The sequence below is a fragment of the Hyperolius riggenbachi genome, chromosome 2 (genome assembly GCF_040937935.1).
Source record: "Hyperolius riggenbachi isolate aHypRig1 chromosome 2, aHypRig1.pri, whole genome shotgun sequence".
Lineage (NCBI taxonomy): Eukaryota > Metazoa > Chordata > Amphibia > Anura > Hyperoliidae > Hyperolius > Hyperolius riggenbachi.
In genome coordinates, this window is record NC_090647.1 from 39,778,098 (window position 1) to 39,804,156 (window position 26,059).

The 26,059-nt window shown below is 45.9% G+C and overlaps 1 protein-coding gene across 1 annotated transcript in view; it reads left to right on the plus strand.

Annotated features, from left to right (window-relative positions):
* Window positions 1-26,059, plus strand: part of LOC137545449 (ornithine decarboxylase-like) — a 52,837-nt gene that overhangs the window by 20,171 nt on the left and 6,607 nt on the right. The window contains exons 2-8 of the mRNA XM_068266672.1: window positions 1,637-1,920; window positions 4,107-4,280; window positions 5,876-6,048; window positions 9,549-9,689; window positions 11,490-11,655; window positions 13,396-13,543; window positions 18,304-18,422. Coding sequence (XP_068122773.1) covers window positions 1,720-1,920; window positions 4,107-4,280; window positions 5,876-6,048; window positions 9,549-9,689; window positions 11,490-11,655; window positions 13,396-13,543; window positions 18,304-18,422 — 1,122 coding nt within the window. The 5' untranslated portion in view covers window positions 1,637-1,719. The remainder of the gene's footprint in view (window positions 1-1,636; window positions 1,921-4,106; window positions 4,281-5,875; window positions 6,049-9,548; window positions 9,690-11,489; window positions 11,656-13,395; window positions 13,544-18,303; window positions 18,423-26,059) is intronic.

Below are 26,059 nucleotides of genomic sequence, written 5' to 3' on the forward strand. Positions count from 1 at the left end.
ATTACAGTGCAGGCACAGGGCAGCTGCAGGGGGCAGGTAGAAGCCCCAGGTAACTTATACTTGTGTTTTGCCTCTTACTTATATTAAGGTTCCCTTTAAAAGCCCGTGAGCGTGGTCGTATGGTATATGTCCTACACTTATGGCTCTAGGCCCCACATACAGCACTCGCCCCGGGCCCTGCGTGCTCTAAGGCCGCCTCTGGGGGCATGGGCCGACGCGAACCTGAGCGATGGGAGGGTGCAGCAGCCGGGCGGGTGGGCTAGGGAGGGTTTATACATAATAAATATAATAGGGTAACCGTGCGCTCCTCAATTTACAACCAACGTGGCAAAAGGACCCCCCACCCAACCAACACCCTAATATTCTGGATTGCTTCCTGCAAAAAAGTGTGTGCCACAAATATGTAAATGGTGAACAAGCAGAGCGCTCAACAGATCAGTTTCACTATAAAAATTAATAAAGCTAACATGAGAAGATGCACGTTTGCATTCAATGTCCCATTTATACATACCTAATCTTCCGTAGCAGCCGGTGGTAGAGGCTTCCGTCTTGTTCTGTGTCATGTGACTATATGACGCGTCATGTGACTAGTCACATGACGCGCTGTGTAGTCGCAGCGGAAGAGGAGGAATCCTCTACCGCCGGCTGCTATGGAAGATTAGGTATGTATTGCCGAGGGAAAACGAATCCGATCAATCATTGATCAGATCTGTTTTCACTATGTGAACCGGGCTACGGACAGAGCCATCCGGTGAAGCGGAGACTGGATCCGCTCACCAGGTCCTTTTGACTCATAAACGCAATGTGAACCGGGCCTTAGCCTCTACCTCTATTTTGGGGCATCTGGATGATGCCCCTCAACATGGGGCTTCAGTCAGTCCATTCACAAAGACCCAGGGCTGTTTTTAGGCAAAGGCATTGCAGGCCATTACTGGGAGTGCTATTTGTCCTGGTGGGTGCCGTGCCCCTAGATTAAGCCCCGCCCTAGCCTAAGCCCAGCTCCCACTGGAGCTCTATCACTTGCTTCTGCTGCGTCCGGATAGTGTAAGTTGCAGGCAGCTGTGTCCCTCTGTGCCATCTCTCCTCCCTCCCCTGTGCAGCCTTCTATCTCTCTTTTTGCCTCATTCTGTCTGTGTCTCCTTCTGTCCCCCTGTGCCACCTCTGTCTGTCCCCCTGTGCCACCTCTGTCCCCTGGGCCACCTTATTTCCCCTTCTGCCTCTTTCTATCCCCTTGTGCTACCTCTGCCTCCCTGTTCCTCCTTCAGTCCCCCTCTGCCACCTCTGCATCCACCTTATACACCATATGGCATCTCTTAGGGAACCTCAACTGTTCTCCACCTCCCACCCTCTTTTTATTTAATTTAAAAAAACAACAACTATACCTTCAAATTTTACATTTTCATTTCTTGCATTGGGGTAAAAGCAGTCATGGGGAAGCCCGTGATCTTTAAAAAATACAATTTCTCTTTTCTGTAGTTCCTTATAAAAGAAAAATGCAAATCTCAAACTTCAAATGCTCAGTTTAAAATATCAAAACCTACTCTACACTAGTTTTTTAAAAGTTTTATGTAAATTATTATTCGACTTTTCATATTGGAGCCCACTAACTGCCCAGATAAACTTTTTCTGTTTTTAGTTCATCCTTGCCCGACTTCTGCCGTCAAACTTCCTGCTTCAAAGCAAGATTTTCATTGTGGTGGAAGTTCAAGTTCTGGAACTATGGCCCAACAAGGGAAGTTCTCAGCCTTTGCTGCCTATATTAAGCATGCAAATATGGAGAGATCTTATTCTCAAGTAAAGAAAAAGAAAGTGCTGAATGCCAGTAGTTGGAGCAGGATGAGGGACAGCAGTCCGACACTGGTGGAAGAGGGGACAACAGCTCTGCACTTCCTGGAGGAGAGAATTAAGTCTTCTTTAAATGTAAGTAACCATCAGAATTTCCCTGGGTTTAGGTAAAATGTTAAAGCAATACTGTAGTGACCTGGGGGACAGGGACACTAGTGTTTCCAATGCCTTATGAGGAAATCCTGTTGGTGGAATACATGCAGTGGGGGTGACAGTGGTGGGAAGCGGGTAGAGAAGGCTGAGAACCTAAATCACTTCATGAAAATTACCCACTTATGGGTAAGGATGGCAGTCAACCCAAGCAAACTCGACTGCCACAGGATTTGCGTATTCATAAACTACTGAGTGCATTTGCCAGCAGCGCCGGATGTTTCCAAACCTCTGCATTCCCACAAAGTCTGCAGCATGTTGCCATACGGTCTATGGCTACCACATGTGGCATGACGTGGTGCAGGGGTATAGGAAGGCTAGGTTTTGCGGTGCTGCTAATCTTGGGTGTAAAACCACCTCAAAGATGAAAGTTTTCATTGGGTAAGATCCTCTTCAAACACTCACCCTGTGTGCTGAATATATTCTTTGGAAGCACAACTTATATATAGTTGGACATCAGAAAGATGTGCTAAAATGTATTTTGTTAATATGTAAGATATATTTCATAAAAGGAAAAAAAGAGTATTAAATACTAATTAAACAGACTGTGAAGTCTCCGAAAATTCAGCTTTTTACTGCAAAAACCTGTTCAACATTATTGCCCTAACTAAAACGCTGCATCCCCGCGGCTGAAATCTAATTAAATCCCCCAAACTCCCAGGGGCACACTGCAGGGAGCGCTTCCGTGAGAGGCAGAGCTTTCAGCTGCAGCTCTGCCTCTACACGCACCTATCAGGGTGTATCTCCACCTCCGCCCACCCCTCTGTCTTCCTTCACTGAGAGGGGCGGGGAGAGGCAGAGATCCGCTGGCAGATTGACGCGCAAGGAGGCAGAGCTGCAGCTCATAGCTCTGCCTCCCGGGGGCAGCAAAATCCACGACCAAGAAAGTCGTGGATTTTGCAAGGGGAGTTTGGGGGGATTTTGTTAGCTCATCTACAGGGATGCAGCGTTTTAGTTAGGGCAATAATGTTGAACAAGTTTTTGCAATACAAAGATGAATTTTCTGAGACTTCAGTGTTTCTTTAAGGTCATTAAAATGTTGTAAGACCTCTCAAAGGTCTTTGAAAGTTTTGACCTGGCCTTAAATCATAAAGCCAGTATTCACTAAGGGAGTTAAGGTATGTTCATAAAGTTTATTTAAAGGCATCCAAGAAGAAATAATTGTGTTCTCGGTTGATATCTCTGATCATGGAATGAAAAGGGACCAAGAGGTCTACAGGGGGTTGGAAGAAGACCCAGGGAAATGAAACTGGCAACCTTTTATTTAACTTTAGGTTTCCTTTAACCTCCTTAGTGATAATCACGAGTATAGCTCGGGGTATAAAAAAAAAAAAAAAAACATGCCAGGAGCGGTAGCCCCGAGCTGGACTCGTGGTATCCGCCGGGAGGTATATGCAGAGCAATGCGCTCAGTGGGCGTTTTAACTTGCCTCCCGGAGGATGCTGACGTCAACCATCCTTTTCCTTCCTCTCCTCCAAAGCTCTGCTTCCCCCTGGTGAGATTGCAGTCTGTTGTCATGACGACAGCCGGCAATCGCACAAAGACTCCTTACTGAATAAGTGCTAGCTTACTGAATAGGAAGAGCCAAGATTTGAACCAAGGTTCAAGGTTCCGGCCTTGGAACGGGCCAGAGGATTATCCAGAGGCTTAAAGTGGATCTGAGATAAACTTTTACTCATTGCATAATTGTGTTCTTACATATAGTTTATAGGGCATTCCTCAAGCCAAATAGTTATTTTTTTTGTTTTAATACTCTAATTCCCTATAAACTAAACAAGCCTCGCCCACAGCTCAAAGTGCCTTGGCACTCCATGTTGTAAGGGCTTATGGGAGCCAAGTCTGGGCAGGAGGTTACTAGCCATAGATTTGAGAGGCAGATGGGAAGAGTGAGCAGGAGAGGGGATTGAGCGGAGGGCTGGAGATGCATTTTCAGCTTGCCTGTGTGTAATGTGACAAACAAAACATTGCCGCTGTCATTGTATTACAGGAATAAAGAAACATGAAACTGTTGAAGCTGTTTGCAGCTAGATTTGCTGTGTAAACTATATCTAAACTTAATATATATATTACATTTTTCCTAAAATGTTTTTTTTTTCTTTTTGGCAAAACAGGCTGATAAAGATGCTTTCTTTGTGGCTGATCTGGATGATGTGGTACACAAACACTGGCAGTTTGTGGAGGGGCTGCCACGTGTGAGACCGTTCTATGCTGTGAAGTGTAACAACAGTCCCGAGATCCTGCGTACTCTGGCTATCCTGGGTACGGGGTTCGACTGTGCCAGCCAGGTAATTCCCTGTTATCTTGATCATGGAAGACACAGTAGCAGAGACAGAGGAGAAGCCTACAAAGAAAACTGAAAGAAGGGGAAACATTTAAAAAAAAATAAAAAAAAAAAAATTCATTTTTGCAATGGTGAAAGGAAGAATGTAGCCAGCACCATCAATGCTCTTTTACAGTTTTGTTTGCAGACTGCCATAAAATAAAAGCAGCAACATTTTGGAGCATTTAATATGCTTCTATATCAAGCCATGACAGCCTCCTGGAATAAATTCCACTTTTTAGTTATTTTTTTTTTTATAGAATTTTTTTCCAAAATCTGTGTCAGTCCAGTAGAGGTCTATCTCATGGAGGGGTTATTAAAGTGAACCTGTTAGGGCCCGTTCACACTGCACGCGTTTCCAGCCGCGTTTTGGAAACGCGTGCAGGTGGCCGATACGCACGACATCAGATTCATAAAGTAAGTTTTTAGTAAGTTGAGCCCAATTCCACACCACTGTGCAGGCGCAAATGGCTCACGCAATAGCAAGGACCAGATCGGGCTCAGGGTTTTCTGCCAAAGCCCAATTGAGTCCATGCTACTCGCTTGAGAAGCCCTTATTGATGATTTTGCGTTGGGGACAGCCTTGGAACGGGTCGGAGGATTATCCAGAGGCTTCACTCTACTGAGGTGACAACCCCTTTGGGGCACTTTTTTGTTCTTATAGGTTTCCTTTAAAAATATACATATCTTTAGAGTTAAGTATTTAATATTTTAACATTTTAAATACTGTCAGCCAATAATGAATTTACAGATCTGACTGTAGGTCAAAATTGCACACCTGTGCAAGCCTGGAATCTTTACTCTGTGTGGAGTCCCGACTGCCTAGGCCAGGTATGTCAAACCGGTCCTACGAGGGCCGAGGTCCTCACACATTTTTGATACAGCTCAAATGAATTGATGGGTCTGAGTCAGGAAAGGTGTGGTCCATCAGGTAGAACACATTCCTCTCTTTCTCAGTCCATCCTAAACACTGGCATGGATCTGGCCCTCCAGGCCTGGAGTTCGACACATGTGGCCTAGGCTGTAGTAGGAACATCTGATTTTAGCCTAAACTGTAAGTGATGCAAAATGTCAATCCTCATCTGATCCCCCAAAATGTACATATAATAATCTCATTAATTTCTCTATAGGTCTGTCTCCATTTTTCTCTAATTTGGCTATTACCCTTAAATAAATAAGCTAATACAAGGAAATTTAATTAAAAATATTGGGTGGGGAAAGGGGGAGGGGGGAACAGGAATTTCTCTACTTCCTGTTTGAAGAGGAAGTAGTGGAAATTCTCCCTGATGTGGGCAGATGACTGCAATTAAAATTCAAGAAGTTGAAGAACTATACCATACAATTTTTTTAAAATTCAAAAATGGGCTGCATGCACACCAACAAGGATACCTTCGGACGTCCCAGCGCTGGATCTCCTCTACTGCAGAGGAAAGGAAAGCCTCATTAGGATCCAGAGGCTTTCCCACCCAAGGTAAGTAGGAGCACTTTTTTTCTTACAGGTGTTCTTTGAGAAGTTTTTTTCAGAATAAGCTTGTGAAATAAAGGTGTTCTTTCCCTCAGGCTGAGATAAACATGATCCTGGGAATGGGCATACCAGCGGATGATATTGTCTACGCCAATCCGTGCAAGCAGCCCTCTCACATCCAACATGCGGCGGCACATGGAGTGAATAAGATGACGTTTGACTGTGAGAGTGAGCTGGAGAAAGTGGCAACATTTCACACAAATGCTGAGTGAGTAAACACCATAGATTTGCTATAATACAATTATCCAATCATGCAATCCAGGTTTGCTGGTTTTGTTACCAGGTGTCCAGTGTAAAAGGCAACTCAAAAACAAGAGTAAATGGCAAGATGCTTTAACATGTCACTAACCATAACTTATTAGCAGCCCTGCCCAAGTTGTCTCATTGTAGACAACTCCTGACAGGGCAGGGGAGGCCGGCCAAACCTTGGATGCCTAATGCAGAGTGTGGGTGCAGAGAGCGCTTTCATATTTACCTGTCCGCATGCTGAATCCAGGGCCGGAACTACCATAGGAAAAAATGGGCAATTGCCCCAGAGCCTGTAGGGGCCTCCAAGGTGTCCCTCCCCCATCTGAACTGTTGCTCCCCAGGAACTCTGCAGAGTCTGTTAAGTTGGAAGGTGATTGGGGGAGGGACAGTAGCCAGCTCAGGGGCCCATGAGGGAAATTTGGCTGCAACAAAGGGCCTCTAATGGCGCTTTTTGGTCGGGGGGGGGTCTGTTGGGGGGCCCCCAGGCTAATTTTGCCCTAGGGCCCTACTTGAACCAGCCCTGCCTGGATCGACTTCCCTTTTCCTGTTTTCTTCCTCCAGAGCAGGCACAGTAATGCCGACATCTCCTTTTTGGTTTCGATCGCATGATATGAGGTGATTGTGACCCTCCCGGTGGTGGAAGAGGGGTGATAGAATCCATTGCCCATCTTCCACCACCAGGTGGCACGGCAACTCTGACACCATTCTCTGGGTCATGATCACATGTCCTATTGTGATCGGAACCCAGAAGGAGTTGTTGGCATTTGCAGTACTTGATCCAGAGGGACAGGGAAGTTAAACGGTTGACCGTATTTTCTTGTACTTGTCTCTCAAAGTGTATTAATGGGAAAAAAAGTAAGTTAGCAATGCAGTGCACACTGCTGCTGCCTTTTAGTATCAGTACTCCATTAACTTGTATGTACAATTCTGGGTATCATTGCTGATGCACCCACCCAGCTTATGCTGCCAGCTTGCAATACTGTCTTCCTAGTGATAGCCACACAGTGCGCCTACACTTGCTGACCTATGCACTGTCTCGGGTCCCCCATTCTTGGGCCTAATGTTTCCGCACTATTTCTAAAAACTTTTTATTATGGACAATTCTTCCAGATGTCATCCAGTTCATGGTGCCACCTAGAAACATGTTTTGGTTGACAGGAGTAGTAGTAGTAGTAGTATCAATCTCAGATCCCACCTCCAGGGCCCAAAGTTTCCGCTGCCTCCTAAATGCTTTTCATCATGCAAATTCCTATTTGTATGCTATCACTTTAACTGCCTTTTTCTGAAAACCACAAGGCCTTTTGGAACTTATGTTTCCCTTGTTGCCACTTTTCTCCTAGACCTACCTAGTAAATGTGGTGGTTCTAGGTGCTCTTTGTGGTGAAAGGTCACTGGGTGCTGCTGTCAGTGTCAGGGAGACATCTGGCCCGCTACCACACAGCAGGAACCTGTTCAAGCTTGGTCCTACTTCCCACTTTCACATTCCTGTCATTAGGTGGGGGATGGAGCGTCTGTCGGGCGGGAGGTGAAGCTTCTTGCCAGAAGTGGGTGGGACTTTGCCTCTGTCAGCAGCATGGGCCTGGGACATCCTCTCCTCGACAGGCATAGTCTTTATATTTCACAGCGCTCATGTGTTCTGCTACAACTCCAGCTTAGTTTACTACCTTCTCGTCATTACAGGTGTGGGTGTCAATCACAATTAAAGTCCCCATCAGTGCGCATGTGATGGGGCAGGCCATCAGAGGGCGGGGCTCAGTAAATATGAGCAGGGAGACACTGATCACAATCAGCAAGCACTGTAACAGCGCCCTTAAGAACAATGGCTCTCCAGGCGATGGCCTGGATTACTTTTGGTCAAAAAACAGCACTGGTTCTAATCTGTATAGCAGCCTTGCGATTAACAGTTAAAGTCAGCCCTTAGTGGAATTTGCAAAATGGTTTCAACCAAAATTCACAGTGCCACCTAAAGGTCACGGAAATTTTTGTGAGACTGTCAGAGGAATTCTCGGAAGACTCAACCAAAGGAAACCCCGAACCTAACCAGCAGAAATTTTATACACGCTTTAAAGAATTCACACCCACTAATCTACCTCCCAGCTTTAATTGTTAGTGTGAGTAGGGTGTTAAGCATGGCGTGTGTGTGGGAAGGGCAAGGGACACTGTACTCCAGGAGTCCCAGCTCTGTGTCTTGACATCATAAGCAAGAAAGGATATGTTTCCTACTCCACTTATTTTGGCCATTGATTGAGACAATAGGTAGTTAGGGTATTGATAAAGTCCAGCTTGCATGGGTTCTTCTGTTGGAGTGTTAAAGGGACTCTGAGCACCTCTCATGGGTATGCCTAGAGACTCTCACCAGTACTGCAAAGTACTTTACGATGCATACCTTTCTGTAGCTTGTGCTCTCCTCTTTCATTTGATGCCTGAGTCGCCATTCTACACCAAATAGTTTTCGTTTGATTTTCAATTTCAAAATTGCGGCTGCCATCTTGGCTATGTTATAACTTCCGGGTCACCCCTGTCTTCTCAGTTAGAGAAGTGCATCACTGAATGAAGCAGGAAGAGGAAGTGACCCGCATGGCCATTGCAATAGGCTCCTCCAGAGGGGTCATAGCACAACTTTGTTGGAAGTCGTCTGGCTTAAAAGCATGTCCATGAGAGGTGCTCGGAGTCCCTTTTAAAGGCTTCTTCCTATAAATAAGTTCTTCAAACAATCCTCTTCTCCATTCTAGAAGCAAACCGTAAAAAAGGAACTTTACTGAAAGATGGGGGTGGGGGAAGATTCGATACATTGCAAAATGAGAAGTTAGAAAATAAAAGATCAAGAAACGATTGATAGCAGTCTTGTAATTTCTTCATGTTGTTTGATCCCCAGTAAGACTGTGGGTCATTATGTTTACTGCTGGCAAACTGGTTGGATTAAAAAAAAAAAAACAGAACCAACTGCCACTATCATTAAACACACCCACTAACAGTGTAATAGGCCAAAAGGTTTTGTGTGAATGTATATGTGTATATACTGTATGTGTGTGTATATATACTCACACGCTCTTAATTTCACTCAATCTCTCATACTGCTGGTGCCATTATTTGCCACAATGTAACAAGGTTTACAGGGCCATGGCCCTGACATCGCACTGTGGGAGGGGTTTCACCACAATATCCGCCATACAGACCGTATGATCCATTTGAGAAAAGGTAAAGATTTCTTGTGGAAAGGGGGTATCTGATTGGGGTTCAATCCTGAGTTAAAGATTCTCTTTAACCTTCAGCCCACAACGTAAGATCCTCCCTTACACCTTACTTTAAACGAAAGTAGATAAAGCAACAAATGTATCTCTCTATAGCATCAAGCCCAGTGTTCTATAAACCCAGGTCTGGTTTGCAGGATCCATTAGATACTCTGTCCTCCAGCCATCATCAATAATCTGGTCCACCAACTGTTTCTCTCTCTTGCAGGATGATTCTTCGTATCTTCACTGATGATGATGATGATGGGTCAGTCTCTAACCTCAGCAAGAAGTTTGGAGCTCCTCTGGAGAGCTGGAAGCACCTTTTGAAGACTGCAATGAATCTAAATATTTCGGTAACTGGAGTGAGGTATGTCACACAGTCAGCAGCATTTTTCTTCCTCGAAGGAGCACAACTACAAATCATGGAGCCCTTTTCAAAATGTGGATGATGGGGCCCTACCTACATTCACTTCCTCTGTAGTGCAGAGGGAATGGTTTTTGCCCGTTAGTGTCTGAGAATGTATCACACTAGGGGAGAAGCCCAGAAGTGAAGCAGTCTTCCGCGGAGGAGAGGGACATGCACACAATGGCACCCAGCATGGCCAACCCCCCTATTGATGCACCATAGCTACCAGCAATACCCTACATTTAGGCAACGCATACCTCCCAACTTTTGAAAATGCCAAAGAGGGACACTTAAGCCATGCCCCTGTGTGGCCTTAAGCCACACCCCAATGGGAGGGAGGAGGGTACCAGTGGGTGGGGAGGAAGATGCCCATGGGGGAGGAGGCGGGTGCCAGTGGGGGTGGAGGGGGAGGGTGCCATTGCGTTGGGAGAAGAGTGCCCATGGATGGGGAGGCAGGTGCCACTGGGTGGGGAGGCGGGTGCCACTGGGTGGGGAGGAGGGTGTCATTGTAGGTGGGGAGGAGGGTGCCATTGGGTGGGGAGGAGGGTGCCATTAGGTGGGGAGGAGGGTTCCATTGGGTGGGGAGGAGGGTGCCCATGGGTGGGGACTCAGGAGGAGGGTGCCCAGGGGCTGAGAGGAGGGTGCCACTGGGTGGGGAGGAGGGTGCCACTTTGGGTGGTGTGAAGGGTGCCTGGGCAGAGAGGAGGCAAAAAAAAATTGATGTGCCAGCCGCGCAATGCGGGGAGTGGGGGCTGCATCATTCCTCCCTCCCTACGGCTCTCTGAAGCTGCCTACTGTGTGGGCCCCCCACCCGGATGCAGAGTTTGCGCAGCGGTGGTCATCTTACCTGTCTATGCGCTCGTACGGGAGCCGGCTCTTCTAGTTCCTGTTTCATATGACATCATAGGAAACAGTAAGTCGAATGAAGCCGACTCCTGGTACAAGCGCATAGACAGGTAAGATGACCAACGCTGCGCAAACTCTGCATCCGGAGGGGCACACACAGTAGGCAGCTTCAGAGAGCCGGAGGGAGGGAGGAATGATGCAGCCCCCACTCCCCGCATTGCGCAGCTGGCCCATCAATTATTTTTTCAGTCACCTCTGAGGCTCTGCCTAGCCCGGGACATTGGGGGGTGGCAGCGGGATAGCGGGAGGGGCCCCCCAACCCGGGACAGTCCCACCGAAACCGGGACGGTTGGGGAGCATGGAACGGCACCCAGAATGTGGGGGGCATGCTGGGTGCCATTGTGTCTGTGTTCCTCTCCTCCGCTAAAGACAGCCTCACCTCCGGGCTTCTCCCCCTAGAGTCTGATACATTGATGCACCACAGCTCCTAGCATACCCTACATTGAGGCCCCACAGCTCCCAGCATAACCCTATAAAGCTGTGGAGCCTCTACAGGGGAATGCTAGAAGCTGTAGCGTCTCTATGGCATGTTACAATCATCAGTAGTTGTCCCAATAAAGGTAACGTTTTTGTATCGGCACCCCTACTTTTAGAGTACTGTACCGTAGTTTCTGTACAGCGATTTCCAGATACATAGTGGGATTTTGTTCAGCCATTTTTTCCTGGTCAGTCTTTCATTCCAAACACCAGTTTTCAGCAATCTGTTTATCATTTACTTACATGGTAAAGTAAAACTAACAAAAAGCTCAGACGTTTACAATTGTGTTGTATTTGGGGTTTGATCCTACTTATCCTGATCACTTATGTCTCTGTATTTCAATGTGCCTCTTATTCTTTCAATCTTCATCTTTGCAGTTTCCATGTTGGTACCGGCAGTGGAACGCCTCAAAGTTTTCACAAGGCTATTAAGAATGCCAGATATTTGTTTGACCTGGGAAAAGAATTGGGGCACAAGATGAAAATCTTGGACATCGGTGGAGGGTTTCCTGGTCACCCTGACTTCCAGCCACCATTTGAAGAGGTAGGGAAGGCACATACTTGCCCTATGACACTAGTTATGAGTAGGTGTTGTGGCTGGTAGAGAAAGATTTGGGCAGGAGGATGGAGGTAAACTTGCTGATGGAGCTGTGGGACTGCTCATTTATCTGTGTGGAGAACAGTTGAAATGTCAGCTTTTGCTCCCCACCCCGCGGCTGAGGTAGAATATGTGGTATTGTCCTACCTCTCCGAGCTCATATGCACTGCTGGTGACGTTTGTTTTGCCAGCTTAAGCTAAGGGAATCTCCGAGGCTCCCTGAAGTCTCGCAGGCTCTGCTGTGGACACCTCATGTTCTCACCACAGATGAATGAGCTGCCCCACAGCTCCGTAAGTTGACTTCCAACATCCTGCACAAATTTTTCATGTGTTATGCTTCTCTTATGATTTTGTTTTGTTTTGTTTTCTTGGGGTTTTTTCTCCCCCCAATAATGAGACGTATGGCAGATATGAATTATTTAAAAGACGGTAACTAAAAAGCTATATTTTTGCTAATAAATTATAAAGATTTTTTTAAGGGTTTTTACACTATGTAGTGACATATACTGTATGTCAGAGGTAAGAGGGAGTACTGGACATTTGATTGCCTCAATCTCAAGGAATTGGCACAGTAGCTAGAATTATTTGCATCTAATGGATGATCTGTGCAAGACACATTAAAGGATACCCTAGTGGTAATTATTTTTCGAAAAGGATGCCTAATATATGTGTGGCACAGACTAACCAGTAAGCTCATGGTGACCCAGAACTCATTGGGGTGTGTAAGGGACTACAATGGTCACCATGAGCTTGCTGGTTAGTCTGTGCCTCTCGGTGTTACAAGCCCTACTACATAAAGCCAAATTAATCCATGCCATGCACTGATGAGGATCAAACAATCCGAAACAGTCTGTATGCATGTTGGATTATTATGGCTCTGTACATATTAACAAGCTGACACATCATTGTGTTCCAGCGGTTCTGGAGGTGTGTTTAGCTTCTAAGGGTACAATGGTTAATTAGCATATTTTCAGCAGTGGTGCTCTGGGAGACATCTCGAGCTCACTCCAACCTGAATTATCGCAAATTCTTTCTGTTTTAGGAAAGCAAACTTTTGTTTTTCCTAATATATGTGTGGGTGGGCAGTTGTGGGGATGCCTACTGCACTTCCCATGCCCTGGTATCTCTCTCTGTTCTCAGATAATTGTCCAAGTCCTTCACTTCCTGATGGGCGCAATTGGTGCCCTCTGACCGGATAGCTTCCCAACCAGCTGCGCATCCGCAGTATGTCCGCTTGGGTGCCTTGCAGCCATGCCCTGCAACACCATATGACTTAAGCACGTTGGCTTGGTTGCAAAATGCCCAAGTGGACATACTGAGCATGCGCAATGTGGTAAGTCCGGGTAGGAGGTCACCGACCCCCTCTGACCAGGAAATAAAGAACTTGGATAATTACTGGAGATTGGAGAGAGATGCCAGGTCACGGGAGGTGCGGTAAGCATCTGCACAACTCCCCTCACACACATTGGGCATCCTTTTTGAAAGATAATTAGAGCTAAGGTATCCTTTAAAAGATATATGTAGCCATTATATTATTCAGTTAGCCAAGAACTATGCAAAACTTTTGCAGTGTTTTGGGAGATGTTGGCCTTTCATAATTTTCTGAGAAGCACTCCCCCCACCATAGCTTTCTTCTTGTGCCAGGTGCACTAGCTTTCTAAATGCTCTTGTTTGGGTGTTTTTCAGTTTGCCGCTGTGATAATGGAATCCTTGGAGGAATATTTTCCCAGTGAGGAGGAAGTGGAGATTATTGCAGAGCCAGGAAGATACTACGTAACCTCCGCCTTCACTGCTGCGCTCAATGTAACCACCAAGAAGGAGAAAAGGGTGAGAGGTGAGTAAATACAAATGGCTCCATTCACTAACAATGTACTACAGTACAAAATCATGTCAAAAAAATGAAATCAAAATTTCAAAAATAAATTTAACCACAAATAGAAAAATCCTTCTCAAATATGGATGAAGAAATACATCTACAGATGCAGAAATACCGTACAGTGTTTACCTAAAACCTCTCCCTTGTGTGGTACATCAAGGGCCAGTTCACACGCACATTTGCACATCATTTACCACCGTTTATGCAAAAGCAGTATTTTGATCTTTCTTTTTTTCCACTGTCTACAAGCAGCAGGGTCTGGTTGTTCTGGGATCCATTAGCGCCAAACTCTGGTGTCCCCCTGCGGGATGAAAAAATGAGGATCACTGGGAATCGTCACTTAAAGTTGACCAATGCTTTTCTGCAAACTTGAGACTCTGGGCAGGTGATTGAGACATCCGCCTGATCCAGCCCTAAAGGTCCATACACACGCTGATCTGAACTCAGAGTGGTGCCCCATAACGACTGCCATGGTGGGAGTGGTCATTATGGTCAGAACAGCATGACTACATCAGGCGCACAACGCTTGCATGAAGATCTGGCGTGTTAGATTTTTAGCAATGCCCAAGCACAGCACAATGGCATTGTTCTCGCTGCTCCCACCACACCAGAAACTGCTCCATTATTGCACGCGCTCATCGTTTCTTCCCCCTGCATAGCAAAAGATGCATTGTGTGCAAAGGCTGATGACACTTCTGTACAGTGTTGTTAGTGCACTGTCGTCTTTGGCTGACGACGCTCCTGTTTCGATGCGCGCGGGGGGGGGGGGGGGGGGGGTGGAGAGACAAGCGCATTTTACAGAGCGGCTTCCAGCGGGTGGGGAGGTGTCAAAAGCCATGCCGTTGGGTCATGCTTAGGCATAGCTGAAGGTCCGACATGCTAGATCTTTAGGGATCATCATTGGGCCACTGTACACATAAGGCTTGATTCGCAAAGCGGTGCTAACAGTTGGCACCCTGGTGAAAAGCCCCTTATCACGCCTAAACTAAGTTTAGGCGTGATAAGTTTAGGCATGAAGAGTTTAAGCACCAACTGGGTTAGCACCGCAGTGCACAGCTGATCAAAAGTTTTGTGCTAGCAAAGTCTGGTGCACTTCGCATAGTTTAATGCCGTTGCTTTGCGTGCGGGATTTTGTGCACGATCTAAACTTATCACGCCTAAACTGGCTTTTCACCAGCGTGGTGCAATGGTTATAACGCCTAAAGTCTCTAACTGGGTTAGCACCGCTTTGTGAATCGAACCCATAATCTGGTCTGCTGCACAACTCTTAGCCATGGTGGTCGTTCTAGTCAATCACGGCCGAGTTCAGACCAGTGTGGTAATAAGTGTCATTCTCTGTACAATATATAGTATGGTAATAGATTCCCAAAAAATCTGTAATGCTGTAATATGTGCCAACTTGCAGCAGGTGGTGCACATACACCATTATAACTCTTTCCAGGCAATTGTTCAGTGTGGGCGAGGCTAACCTGTCCATATCGTTTGTAGAAAGTTTTTTTTAATAATGAGTCAGCCTCGTCCTTACCACCAGGGAGGCAACGGAGGGAGGGAATCTGTATTGGGGAGGGAGGGATGAAGCCCACAACCAGGGAAGCTGTATTGGGGAGGCCATAAACCACCCAAGAAGCCATATCGGGAGGAGGGAGCGCTAGACACCAAGGAATTGGATAGGGCAGGGAGGGCCACTAGACACCAAAAAACTGTATAGGGGAGGAGGGGGGGCACTAGATACCAGGAAACTTTTATAAGGGAGGAAGGTGACCTCTAGACATTGAGGTTCCAGTGTTCAATTTCAGACCACTTTGTGTATTTGAGTTTGACACCCCTGGGTTAGTGCAATTTTTTTTTTTAAATGTGCTAACTGACCAAAAAGCTCCGACCAGTCAGAACCTTGGTTAACATACTACTGTTGGCTAATTGGTCATTTGTCTGCAGATTAAAGTGTATACAAAATGAGATACTTCCTAAATACAGGGAAGCCTCAGCAGGGCCGGTTTAAGGGGCCCTGGGGCAAACTACAGCATTGGGCCCCCGCACGCACCCCCTCCCCCCCCCCCATTACCATTCTGCTCCCCGGGGCCCTGCTGAAAGGATATTAACAGCTACAATTACCTTTTAGTGCCGGCGGGTGAGCGGGCGGGCAGTGGCTGCACTCGGAGACACGCTGTCTCCCTCCTTTTCTATGACTCTATGACCCGGCGCGCCATGTGGAGACACCCCGGGTCATAGAGTGGGACGAAGACAGCGTGTCTCCGAGTGCAGCTGCTGCCCGCACGCTCACCTGCCGGCACTAAAAGGTAATTATGGCTTCTAATATACTTGCAGCAGGGTCCCGGGGAGCAAAGACAATATAGCAGGGTCGGCGCTGCGGCGGCCTCAGCAGAGGTCGGGGCCCCAGGTCAAATGCTCCTTTTGCCTCTATGGTGGTGCCGGCCCTGAGCCTCAGGATTGAAAAACAGGATTTTAGCCCTTTCTGCTCTTTTGTCTGACACAGCTATTTCCCTGCATGGCTCCAATGTCGAACACAGTTAAACATAATAAAACTTGCTGTCCTTAGGTGGCGCTATTGCTGCATAGAATCCGGCATAGCACCATCCTGTACAGATCAGAGTGTCTGACTATGTCCAATACTCTGATCACTGCTGGCCATACCAATATACAGCAATAGATGGATATTGGAGGTGTTTCTGATGTTGACACCCAGGAACATTACTGTAAAAGTGTGTATCCTGAACAGGGACATAACTATAAATCATGGATCCCCGTAATGTTCACCACGCCCCTTTCCTTGCCTACCCCTGGTGACCATCACAGCCTGCAGGCCCATCTTATAAGGATGATAAAAAGTGTGTCCATCATGATATTCACACCCATAGTTGTAGCCACCTGATCTGGTGTATCAGAGGAAGAGAAGGTTACTAGGTGGGGCCTCCACACCTCTTGGCCCTACTGCAGTTGCAGGGGCTACTCGGGGCCAGTTCTCTCATGAAACAAGGTAAAACTCTTGCATCGGGCGCAGAGATTACATGGGAAGCAGGCTTGTACTGTGTTTACACTAACAGCATGCAGTCATAGTAGGAGGAGAAGCGGGGGAGGAGAGCAAGGTGAAGAGGTCATCATTGGGGAAAAGCAGATTGTTGTGCTGTGTGAGGAGTCTGACAGTGAGTGAGGAGGGGGGAGGCAGGAGAGCAGCAGTGTTTCATCTGACTTGAACAGCAGAAGGGACGAGGTGGCACTGCTGTCCTATCTGGGGAGAAATGGAGCTGCGGAGGGTGAACAGTTTGTTCGTCACAGACTCACAACCAGCCAGCATGCTATTGTGTTCAGCAGGAGAAATTGGCAGTGCTTTCAGACAGAGGCTGTACCCAAATTAGCTATTTGCATAGATGTGCAGAGCTCCAAAATATGGACAAAATTACACAACATGCTATTCAAAACAGGTACAGCAAAGGAAGGCGAATGGCTTCAGCATAAATATGTGCACACATTATTCCCTACTACATTTCCTCATGGCGATGAAGTGCCCTCGTGGGGAATAACTACCGCTAGTCTTACAATAAAAACATAATTTGTTTCTAGTGCTGCTAATCATGAATGGTATACACATTTCTTCAAACAGACCTCAAACAAGTGACAGCGCTCCATGGCTATGGAGTAGCATGTCATGTGAGAACACTAAATGAAGCAGAGCCAGTGCAGTATAGGAACCCCACACAAGTGACCCCATTTTAGAAAGAAGACACCCCAAGGTATTCTGTTAGTAGTACGGTGTGTTCATAGAAGATTTTATTTTTTGTCACAAGTTAGCAGAAATTGATTTTTTATTGTTTTTTTTTCACAAAGTGTCATTTTCCACTAACTTGTGACAAAAAATAAAATCTTCTACGAACTCACCATACTCCTAACGAAATACCTTGGGGTGTCTTTCTAAAATGGGGTCACTTGTGGGGTTCCTATACTGCCCTGGCATTTTAGGGGTCTTAAACCGTGAGGAGTAGTCTAGAAACCAAATGCCTCAAAATGACCTGTGAATAGGACGTTGGGCCCCTTAGCGCACCTAGGCTGCAAAAAAAGTGTAACACGTGGTATCACCATACTCAGGAGAAGTAGTATAATGTGTTTTGTGGTGTATTTTTACACATACCCATGCTGGGTGGGAGAAATATCTCTCTAAATGACAATTTTTTGATTTTTTTTTTTTACACCCAATTGTCCATTTACAGAGATATTTCTCCCACCCAGCATGGGTATGTGTAAACATACAACCCAAAACACATTATTATACTTCCCCTGAGTACGGCGATACCACATGTGACACTTTTTGCAGCCTAGGTACGCTAAGGGGCCCAACGTCCTATGAGTACCTTTAGGATTTCACAGGGAATTTTGAGGCATTTGGTTTCAAACTTTCTAGACTACTCCTCACGTTTAGGTCCCCTAAAATGCCAGGGCAGTATAAGAACCCCACAAGTGACCCCATTTTAGAAAGACACCCCAAGGTATCCCATTAGTAGTATAGGGAGTTGATAGAAGATTTTATTTTTTGTCACAAGTTAGCGAAAATTGATTTTTTTTTTTCACAAAGTGTCATTTTCCACTAACTCCACTAACTTATTTATAATATTTTTTTTTTATTTTTTCAATACTAAACATAATGTATATTTAAAAACGTTGTGCATTCCCTTAAAAGCACTATTATTGGCTGTCCATGTTTGCAGACCCTGATGGAGTGAACAGGAGGAAGTTTCTGTATTATATGAATGATGGCGTGTTTGGTTCCTTTTTACATGGTGAAATATGCAAGAAGGAAATGAGTTTAAAGCCTTTTGTAGGGAAGGTAAGTGGTAACAAATATATATTTACGGGGAACGTTTATGCTGTACACGCTGTTATGGAACCATAGTCTATTTCTGGGATTACCAAAAACCATATTGGCCATAAGCGTTTTTATTTTTCTGGCAATGTATACTTTAAGGCTGCTTCCACACAGGGACTTTACAGGCGCACATTAGTGCAGCCTGTAACGCTCCCCCAACGCACAGCAATGTAACACAAGTGGGCTGTTCACACAGCCCACGTTGCGTTACATGTAACGCTGCACGTTCTCCCGAAAGTGCAGCATGCTACGGCGTTAGAGCGGCTTAAGCCGCGTTAGACTGTTTGCACATGCGCAGTCATGTTGGGGAGGAGCGGAGAGCGGCCAGGCACATGGCTAATTAATATTCACTGCACGTTGTGACATGCAGTGTTTACTTCCTGGAGCGGCCGCTCTGTGCGGTGATTGGCCGGCGGGACCACGTGATGCCGCATGCGCACAAGAGTACGCATCACGGACGCCAGAGTGAGCTGCACAACGCGGCTCACTCTGACGTCCATATAGAAGAGCACCAGGCGTCGCGTTAGGTGCACGTTATGCGACCTTAACGTGGCACCTAACGCAACGTCTTAGTGTGCAAGTAGCCTAAAGGAGAACTGTAGTGAGGTACATAGAGGCTGCCATATTTGTTTCCTGTTAACCTCTTGACGACCAGCTAACGCCGATTGGTGTAAACTGGTCGTCTGCGGGTTACCATGGAAACGGCCGCTCGATCGAGCGGCCTTTCCATGTCAGTTCACGGAGGGTGTCTCCGTGAACAGCCGGAGAGCCGCCGATAGCGGCTCGCCGGCAAAATGTAAACAGGCGGGGAAGAAATCCCCGCTGTTTACATGATACGGCGCTGCTGCGCAGCAGCGCCGTAAGTCAAATCGGCGATCCCCGGCCTCTGATTGGCCGGGGATCACCGGCATATGATAGGCTGAAGCCTATCCCACAATGCGCAGGACGGATATCCGTCCTGCGCAGCCCAGGAAGGGAGAGGGAGGTAAGGGTAGGGAGGGAGCGCACAAAACGCTGCGGAGGGGGGCTTTGAGGAGCCCCCCCCGCTACCCACTAATGGCCGGCGGCGATCAGACCCCCCCAGCAGGACATCCCCCTAGTGGGGAAAAAAGGGGGGTAGTCTGATCGCCCTGCTGCACTGCTGATCGGTGCTGCGGGCTGTAGAGCCCACGCTTCACCGATCAGTGAAAATTCCCCTGGTCGGCAAGTGGTTAAGCAATACCAGTTGCCTGGCAGCCATGCATGTCCTCTGCCTCTAATACTTTTAGCCCTAGACCCTGAACAAGCATGCAGCAGATTAGGTGTTTCTGACATTTTTGTCAGATCTGACAAGATTAGCTGCTTGTTTCTGGTGTGATTCTGCAGGCAGATAGCTCAGCAGGGTTGCCAGGTAACTGGTATTGCTTAAAAGGAAATCAATAAGGCAGCCTCCACATACCTCTCACTACAGTTCTCCTTCTAAAGGGAACTACGGACACACTTTTAAAAACTTCTTAAATGAGGCTCTCCTAAGGGAGGTTTGTGAACTGTGTGGGCTTTTAAGGGCGTAGCAGGCATTTGCTTACCTACAGGGGGCTACTCAGTTGCCCCCTTGACTGTATGGAGGCCTCTATTTTCTATCTCCCTGTGACAGAGAACCATAGGTCCCCGCAGTGATTTCCCTGACAGTTGCAAAGCATGCTGGGGACACGGGATGCTTGCCAGGAGATGTAACCAAATCAACGTACCACATCTTCTGGTATGCATCGCGCTTCCCTGGCATACATTGCCAGGGACTAGAGATGGCCCGAACTGTTCGCCGGCTGTTTCCGCTGTTCGTATTCTCGGTGAAATGCCAACATATGGCGTGTTTGACCTGCCCCCTATACATCATGGAGCCAAACTTTGACCCCTTACCTCAGTCAGCAGACATATGGCAGCCAATCGGCTATCACCCCCTCCCGGACCCCCGCCCCCTATTAAAAAGTAGTTGCGGTAGCCATATTGGGTTCATTCTCTGCTGGCTGCTGACTGTTAGTGAGAGCAGGGTCAGACTTGCTGCAGATAGGTAGGGAAAGCATCAGCTAGGCCTGTATTGTTCCTCACTTGCTGTGAAAGCACCCCAAACAGCCCTTTTGAAGGCTAGCACATCGGTCTCCTGTTTTTTATTGTGTGACACGTTACAGCCCACTGACACCCAGAGCTGTGTGCACACTACTGCTATTGTGGCAACATTAAAGTGGAACTCCAGTGAACATTTTTACTGTTGGCAGGTGATGTAGCTGCTGCATGGTTTTTGGCAGTTGGAAACAGCTGTAAACTATTTCCCACAATGCAGCAAGATTCACAGACAGGATACGGCCAGGAGTACGTACGTTTCTTGTTTCTTGTGGGAGGGGTTTCACCACAATGTCAGTCATACAGCGCCCCCTGATGGTCTGTTTGTGAAAAGGAATAGATTACTCATGTAAAAGAGGGTATCAGCTACTGATTGGGATAAAGTTCAATTCTTAGTCAGTTTCTCTTTAGGTTGCAGGCACAGTACCACTCCAGTGCATTATTTGTAGGAATGTACTGTGATTTCTGCCCTTTGGGATTGAAACCCGACTCTGCGTCAACTCCATCATTATTGGTGGGACTTTTGCCATGGATCCCCCTCCGGCATGCCACAGTCCAGGTGTTGGGTCCCTGTTGGTTTTAAAATTCACCTGCCCATTGAAGTCTATGGCGGTTCGCCTGGTTCCCATACATTTGTGGAAGTCCCCAATCACGAACCCAAAATATGATGTTTGAGATATCTCTACCAGGGGCATGGGAAGTCAGCACAGGAATTTAAGACAATTTAACCAATACACATCATTATGCAGCAATTTCCCCACCAAATACTCAATATTCAGCAGGTGTTTTCCTCCTGTGAGTACACTAAGGTAGGTAGCAAAAGTAGATGCTCAGCGAAGGGAGTTAAGATAGAGGGAGGGATAGGCCAGCTTAAAGATACAGTATGGGTTTTAAGGCCTTGTCTGAGGGGGTTGGGAGGAGGGAGTTCCATAGGGTAAAGGCAGCTCAAGCGGAGGTCATTGAAGTAACAGAGGGGGCAGCGGGTTGCATATCTGTGGATGAGCTCAGAGATCTTGATTGGACAGGTCTTGTGCACAGATTTGTAGGTCAGGCACAAAATCTGTGTTGCTGCCCTCCCCCCCCCCCCCCCCCCCCCCCCAACAAAAAAGAAAAACACGTAATTGGGCAGCCTTTACCTTCCAAAAACGCCTAATTAGGCAGCATGTTACCCAAAAACTCATAATTGGCCATTGTTCCCCCTCCCCAAAATACACATAATTGGTCAGCATTAACCTCAAAAGAAACAAAAAATGTCGCCACACCAGGTCAATCACTGCATATTGCTATGACCTATTTGGATACCCAAGGTGACTTGTGACATGAGATAGACATGTGTATGTACAGTGCCTAGCACCCAAATAACTAGACTGTGTTCCTTTTTTTTCTTTGTCTGTCTGGAAGAGTAAACACCAGGTAAGTAAGCGTCAGTCCCTGTCTGAGTCAGGACTGGGTCAGACTACAGTGTGACCCTCACTGATAAGAATATACAACTATAAAACCCTTTTGTAATGATAAGTGGCGTATCTGATGATCAAAACGTCCTCTATCAGAACGGTAGTCAGTACTTTATTCAGAGTGTGATCACACGTGTATTGGTGCACAATAATACCAGGAGTACACCTTAAGTGAAAGCCCTGTGGCTATCACTAGACAGAGTGGTCGTACAAGCGAGGTTGGTAACTGGTCGGTCAGCAGCGGTACAGAATAGTCAGGCAAAATCGTAGTAAAAAAACAGGCCGAGGTCGGCAGCAGATCAGATGATCAAAGGTGCAGAAACAGGAGGCTAAATCAGAATCAAAGTTCAGGCTAGAGTCGGCAGCAAATCAGATTGGCAAAGGTACAGAATCGGAAGGCAGAGAATAGTCAAGAGTTCAGACAAAGTTCATAATGATAATAATAATAATCCTAAGCTAAGTGTGAATCCCCGGGGTACTGCCGGATCAAACACATACGGATCTGACTAAAGTCTGAGAGCTTTCACTGCAAAGTTTCAGCAACAACAGATGATGAGCTACTGAAAGCTCTGAGTTTAAATACATGCAGCTAATCCAAACGAGCCGCCCAAAGCAAGCCGACCAATCGGCATTGTGGAGGCGGCGACCATGGTCAGCTGACTGGTGTCAGCTGACTCGCCTCCTCAGTGCATAAAGATCACGCCGCCTATTGCGTGTGCGTGTCAATCTATGGTGATGTAATGGAGAGATGCCCGGCCTGCGGAGAGGAACTTGAGGGGATGCGGCTACGGGCAAGGTGACATCAGACACGGAAGCGGCGTTGCCGCTTCCCGCAGCAGAGGTAACTACAGCATCTCTGACACCTTTCCTAGCAGGAAGTGGCTTCTGAGCACATGAAAGAGATAAAGTGTCAATAGATTTTAGCTCTGGCATACTTCAATGAATGGGTTATTGAGCAAAAACAATAAAACAGTAAAACTTAAAGAGAAACTCCAACCTAGAATTGAACTTTATCCCAATCAGTAGCTGATGCCCCCTTACATAAGAAATATAATGCTTTTCACAAACAGACCATCAGGGGGCGCTGTATGACTGATTTTGTGCTGAAACCCCTCCCACAAGAAGCTCTGAGTACCGCGGTACTTTTGGCAGTTTGTTACAATGTAACAAGGTTCACAGACAGGAATTAGCTGTTTTCAGCTATCTCTAACAGCCAAAACAGCTAGGAGCAGCTACATAACCTGCCCACAGTAAAAATGTCACCATGTAATACATGTCAGAATGTAAATCGGGGAGAGGAAAGATTTTACAATGAGAAAACACTGACTAAATCATTTATACATAATTATGGGAAAAAATGAAGCACTTTTTTACTACATTATTTTCACTGGAGTTCCTCTTTAAAAAGTAGATTACTTTTCTAGTTTTTCTTGCTATTACTATTGCCCTATCGATCGGATGGGTTAGTCGCCTTATTATTGCTTCTCTGTTATTTAACATTGCCACACATTAGGCAGCATTTGTCCCAGCCTATAAAACTTCCCCTTTTAAAATTCAGTTGCTGTTCTCCCCCCCCCCCCCCCCCCCCGATATTCCTGGTGTCAGTGGAGGTACCTAAAAACACATATAATGTACTCCAGTGCTGGGCCGAAATTACGCATGAGCGTAATTACGCATCGTAATTCAATGTAAATTTACGCGTAAGCGTTACGCGTAACTTACGGTCTTACGCGTAATTACGCGTAAGACCGTAAGTGGTATCGTAATTACACTGTCTACCGTAATTGCTAGGCATGCGTAATTTTACGAACACTTATGCGTAATTTTAACGTAAAATCTCCCATTTTCTAAGAGTAGCCAATCAGTCAACATCCTAAGCAACCAATAGTACCTTCTCCCGCCCTTCAGTATAAGCGTACGTTTTGACGCATACGAATGATATGTACGCAATAACTGTCACATTGACGGCTATTGCGTACATATCGTCCGCATGCGTCAAAAAATACGCATTAATGGGTATTACGGCACGACGCGTAACATCGTAGTGTAAGCGCCTTCATTACGGTATCCTTACGCGTAATTGCGTAAGTTTACGCGTAATTACAGTGATGTACCGTAGATAATTTCCTACGCCGTAACCGTAATTGCGTAGATTTTTCCATTACGAGCAGCACTGATGTACTCTCATTAGCTGTTTCCTCTCCAGTGTCTCTAGTCTTCTTTGCAGACGCTCCATTGGGTTCTCGCTTGTCCTGTCCGGAGATCATGGTGTGGGTATGACAAAGCTTTACACACTACAATATCTGCACTGCTCCCTTTGGCTGATACATCCTACGCCCCCCCCCCCTTTCCGTTCCACACCAATCGGCAGCTATGTCCTCCCAAAGAAAGACTTAAAGGAAACCAGAGATGAATGCTTTGGCAGAAAATAAACATATCCCCCAACAGATTTTACAAAGTAAATACTATACCTGGTGTATTTGCCGCTTAGGTGTTCTGTTTTTTTGTGGGGTTTGTTTACTATAACTCCACACAAAACACAGTTCATCAGAAAAGCATATTATTTCGTGGGATGTGTGCAAAATGAAATCAATACAATAACATTTCAATAGCGATTTTCTCCCATAGGACTCAAAGCGCTTAGGCTCTCTCAGATTCAGTAATTGGTAGTAGGATGAAGTATCCCCACAACAAAAGTTATATTTCTGCAAATGCCAAACTGAACAGGTGGGTTTTCAGTCTGGATTTAAACACATCACCATTTCTAAAAACCTCTGACTAACAAATATAGATTAAAAAAAAAAAAGTTTTTCAGTATAACCTTACATTAGCCTCCCATCTCATCACAGCTCTCTGTGATGCTGCAATTATACAGAACATGAAAGCGGAGCCAGAAGGGGGCAGGCTTGGGCTTGAAAAGACATCAGAGAAGGTAGACTAGGCTATAATGATTCCTGAGCTAAGCCAAACTGAATGCTCAGTCAGAGATTTTATCAGGGCTGATAACAAGTAGGCTGAGCAGTGCAGGATGAAACCAAGACCATGGTAGGGGTTTTCTATTATGTTACCACTGATAGATAGATCTCTATCTCGGAGGGTGCTTCGTCTCTGGTACACTTTAACCACTTCAACCTTCAGTCGTTTTTCACCTTATGCATCCGAGCAATTTTCACCTCCCATTCATTCGCCAATAACTATCACAATGAATTGATCTATATCTTGTTTTCCCACCACCAATTAGGCTTTCTTTCAAGTGGTACATTTTGGTAAGACTTCTTTTTTTCTAAATGCATTTTAACAGGAATATTAAGAAAAAATGCAAAAAATCATCATCATTTCTCAGTTTTCAGCCATTATAGCTTTAAAATACATGCTACCATAATTAATACCCACATTTTAGTTGCCCATGTGTCCTGATTATTACACCATTTAAATATGCGCTTTGAGTACTATGGGAGAAAAGCGCTTTACAAATGTTATTGTATTATTGTATTGTAAATGATGTCCCTATCACAATGTATGGTGCCAATATTTTATTTGGAAATCAAGGTGCATTTTTTTTGAGTCCATCACTATTTACAAGCTTATCATTTTTAAAAATATTAGTTGTATACCCTTTTCACATGTGTATTAAAAAAAATTCAGACCCTTAGGTAACTTTTTTTTTGTTTTTTTGTGTGTTTTTTTATGTATTTTATTTATTTTTTTAGTTACAATTTTATTTGGGTATTCCTTGTGTGAGGGAGATGAACAGTTAATTTTTAATGAATTTGTGTCTTTTTGTAATAACAAATATGTGCATGTAGTTTTTACTATTTGGCCACAGTAATTGTTTTGTTTTTCTATCCTATGAGCGAGCACGTTCGCTTACAGGAACTACAAGGACGCAATTTTTTTTTTTTTCCAAAAAGACAGCGGCCTCTGAAAAGAAGCCGTCGGTTTTTCTACCGGGTAGTTAAGTCAATGAATGGGAACAATGTTCCCATTCATTGATCTCCAGGCTACCGGGGGGAGCAGCATGGGAGCACACCGGCGCACACAAACGCG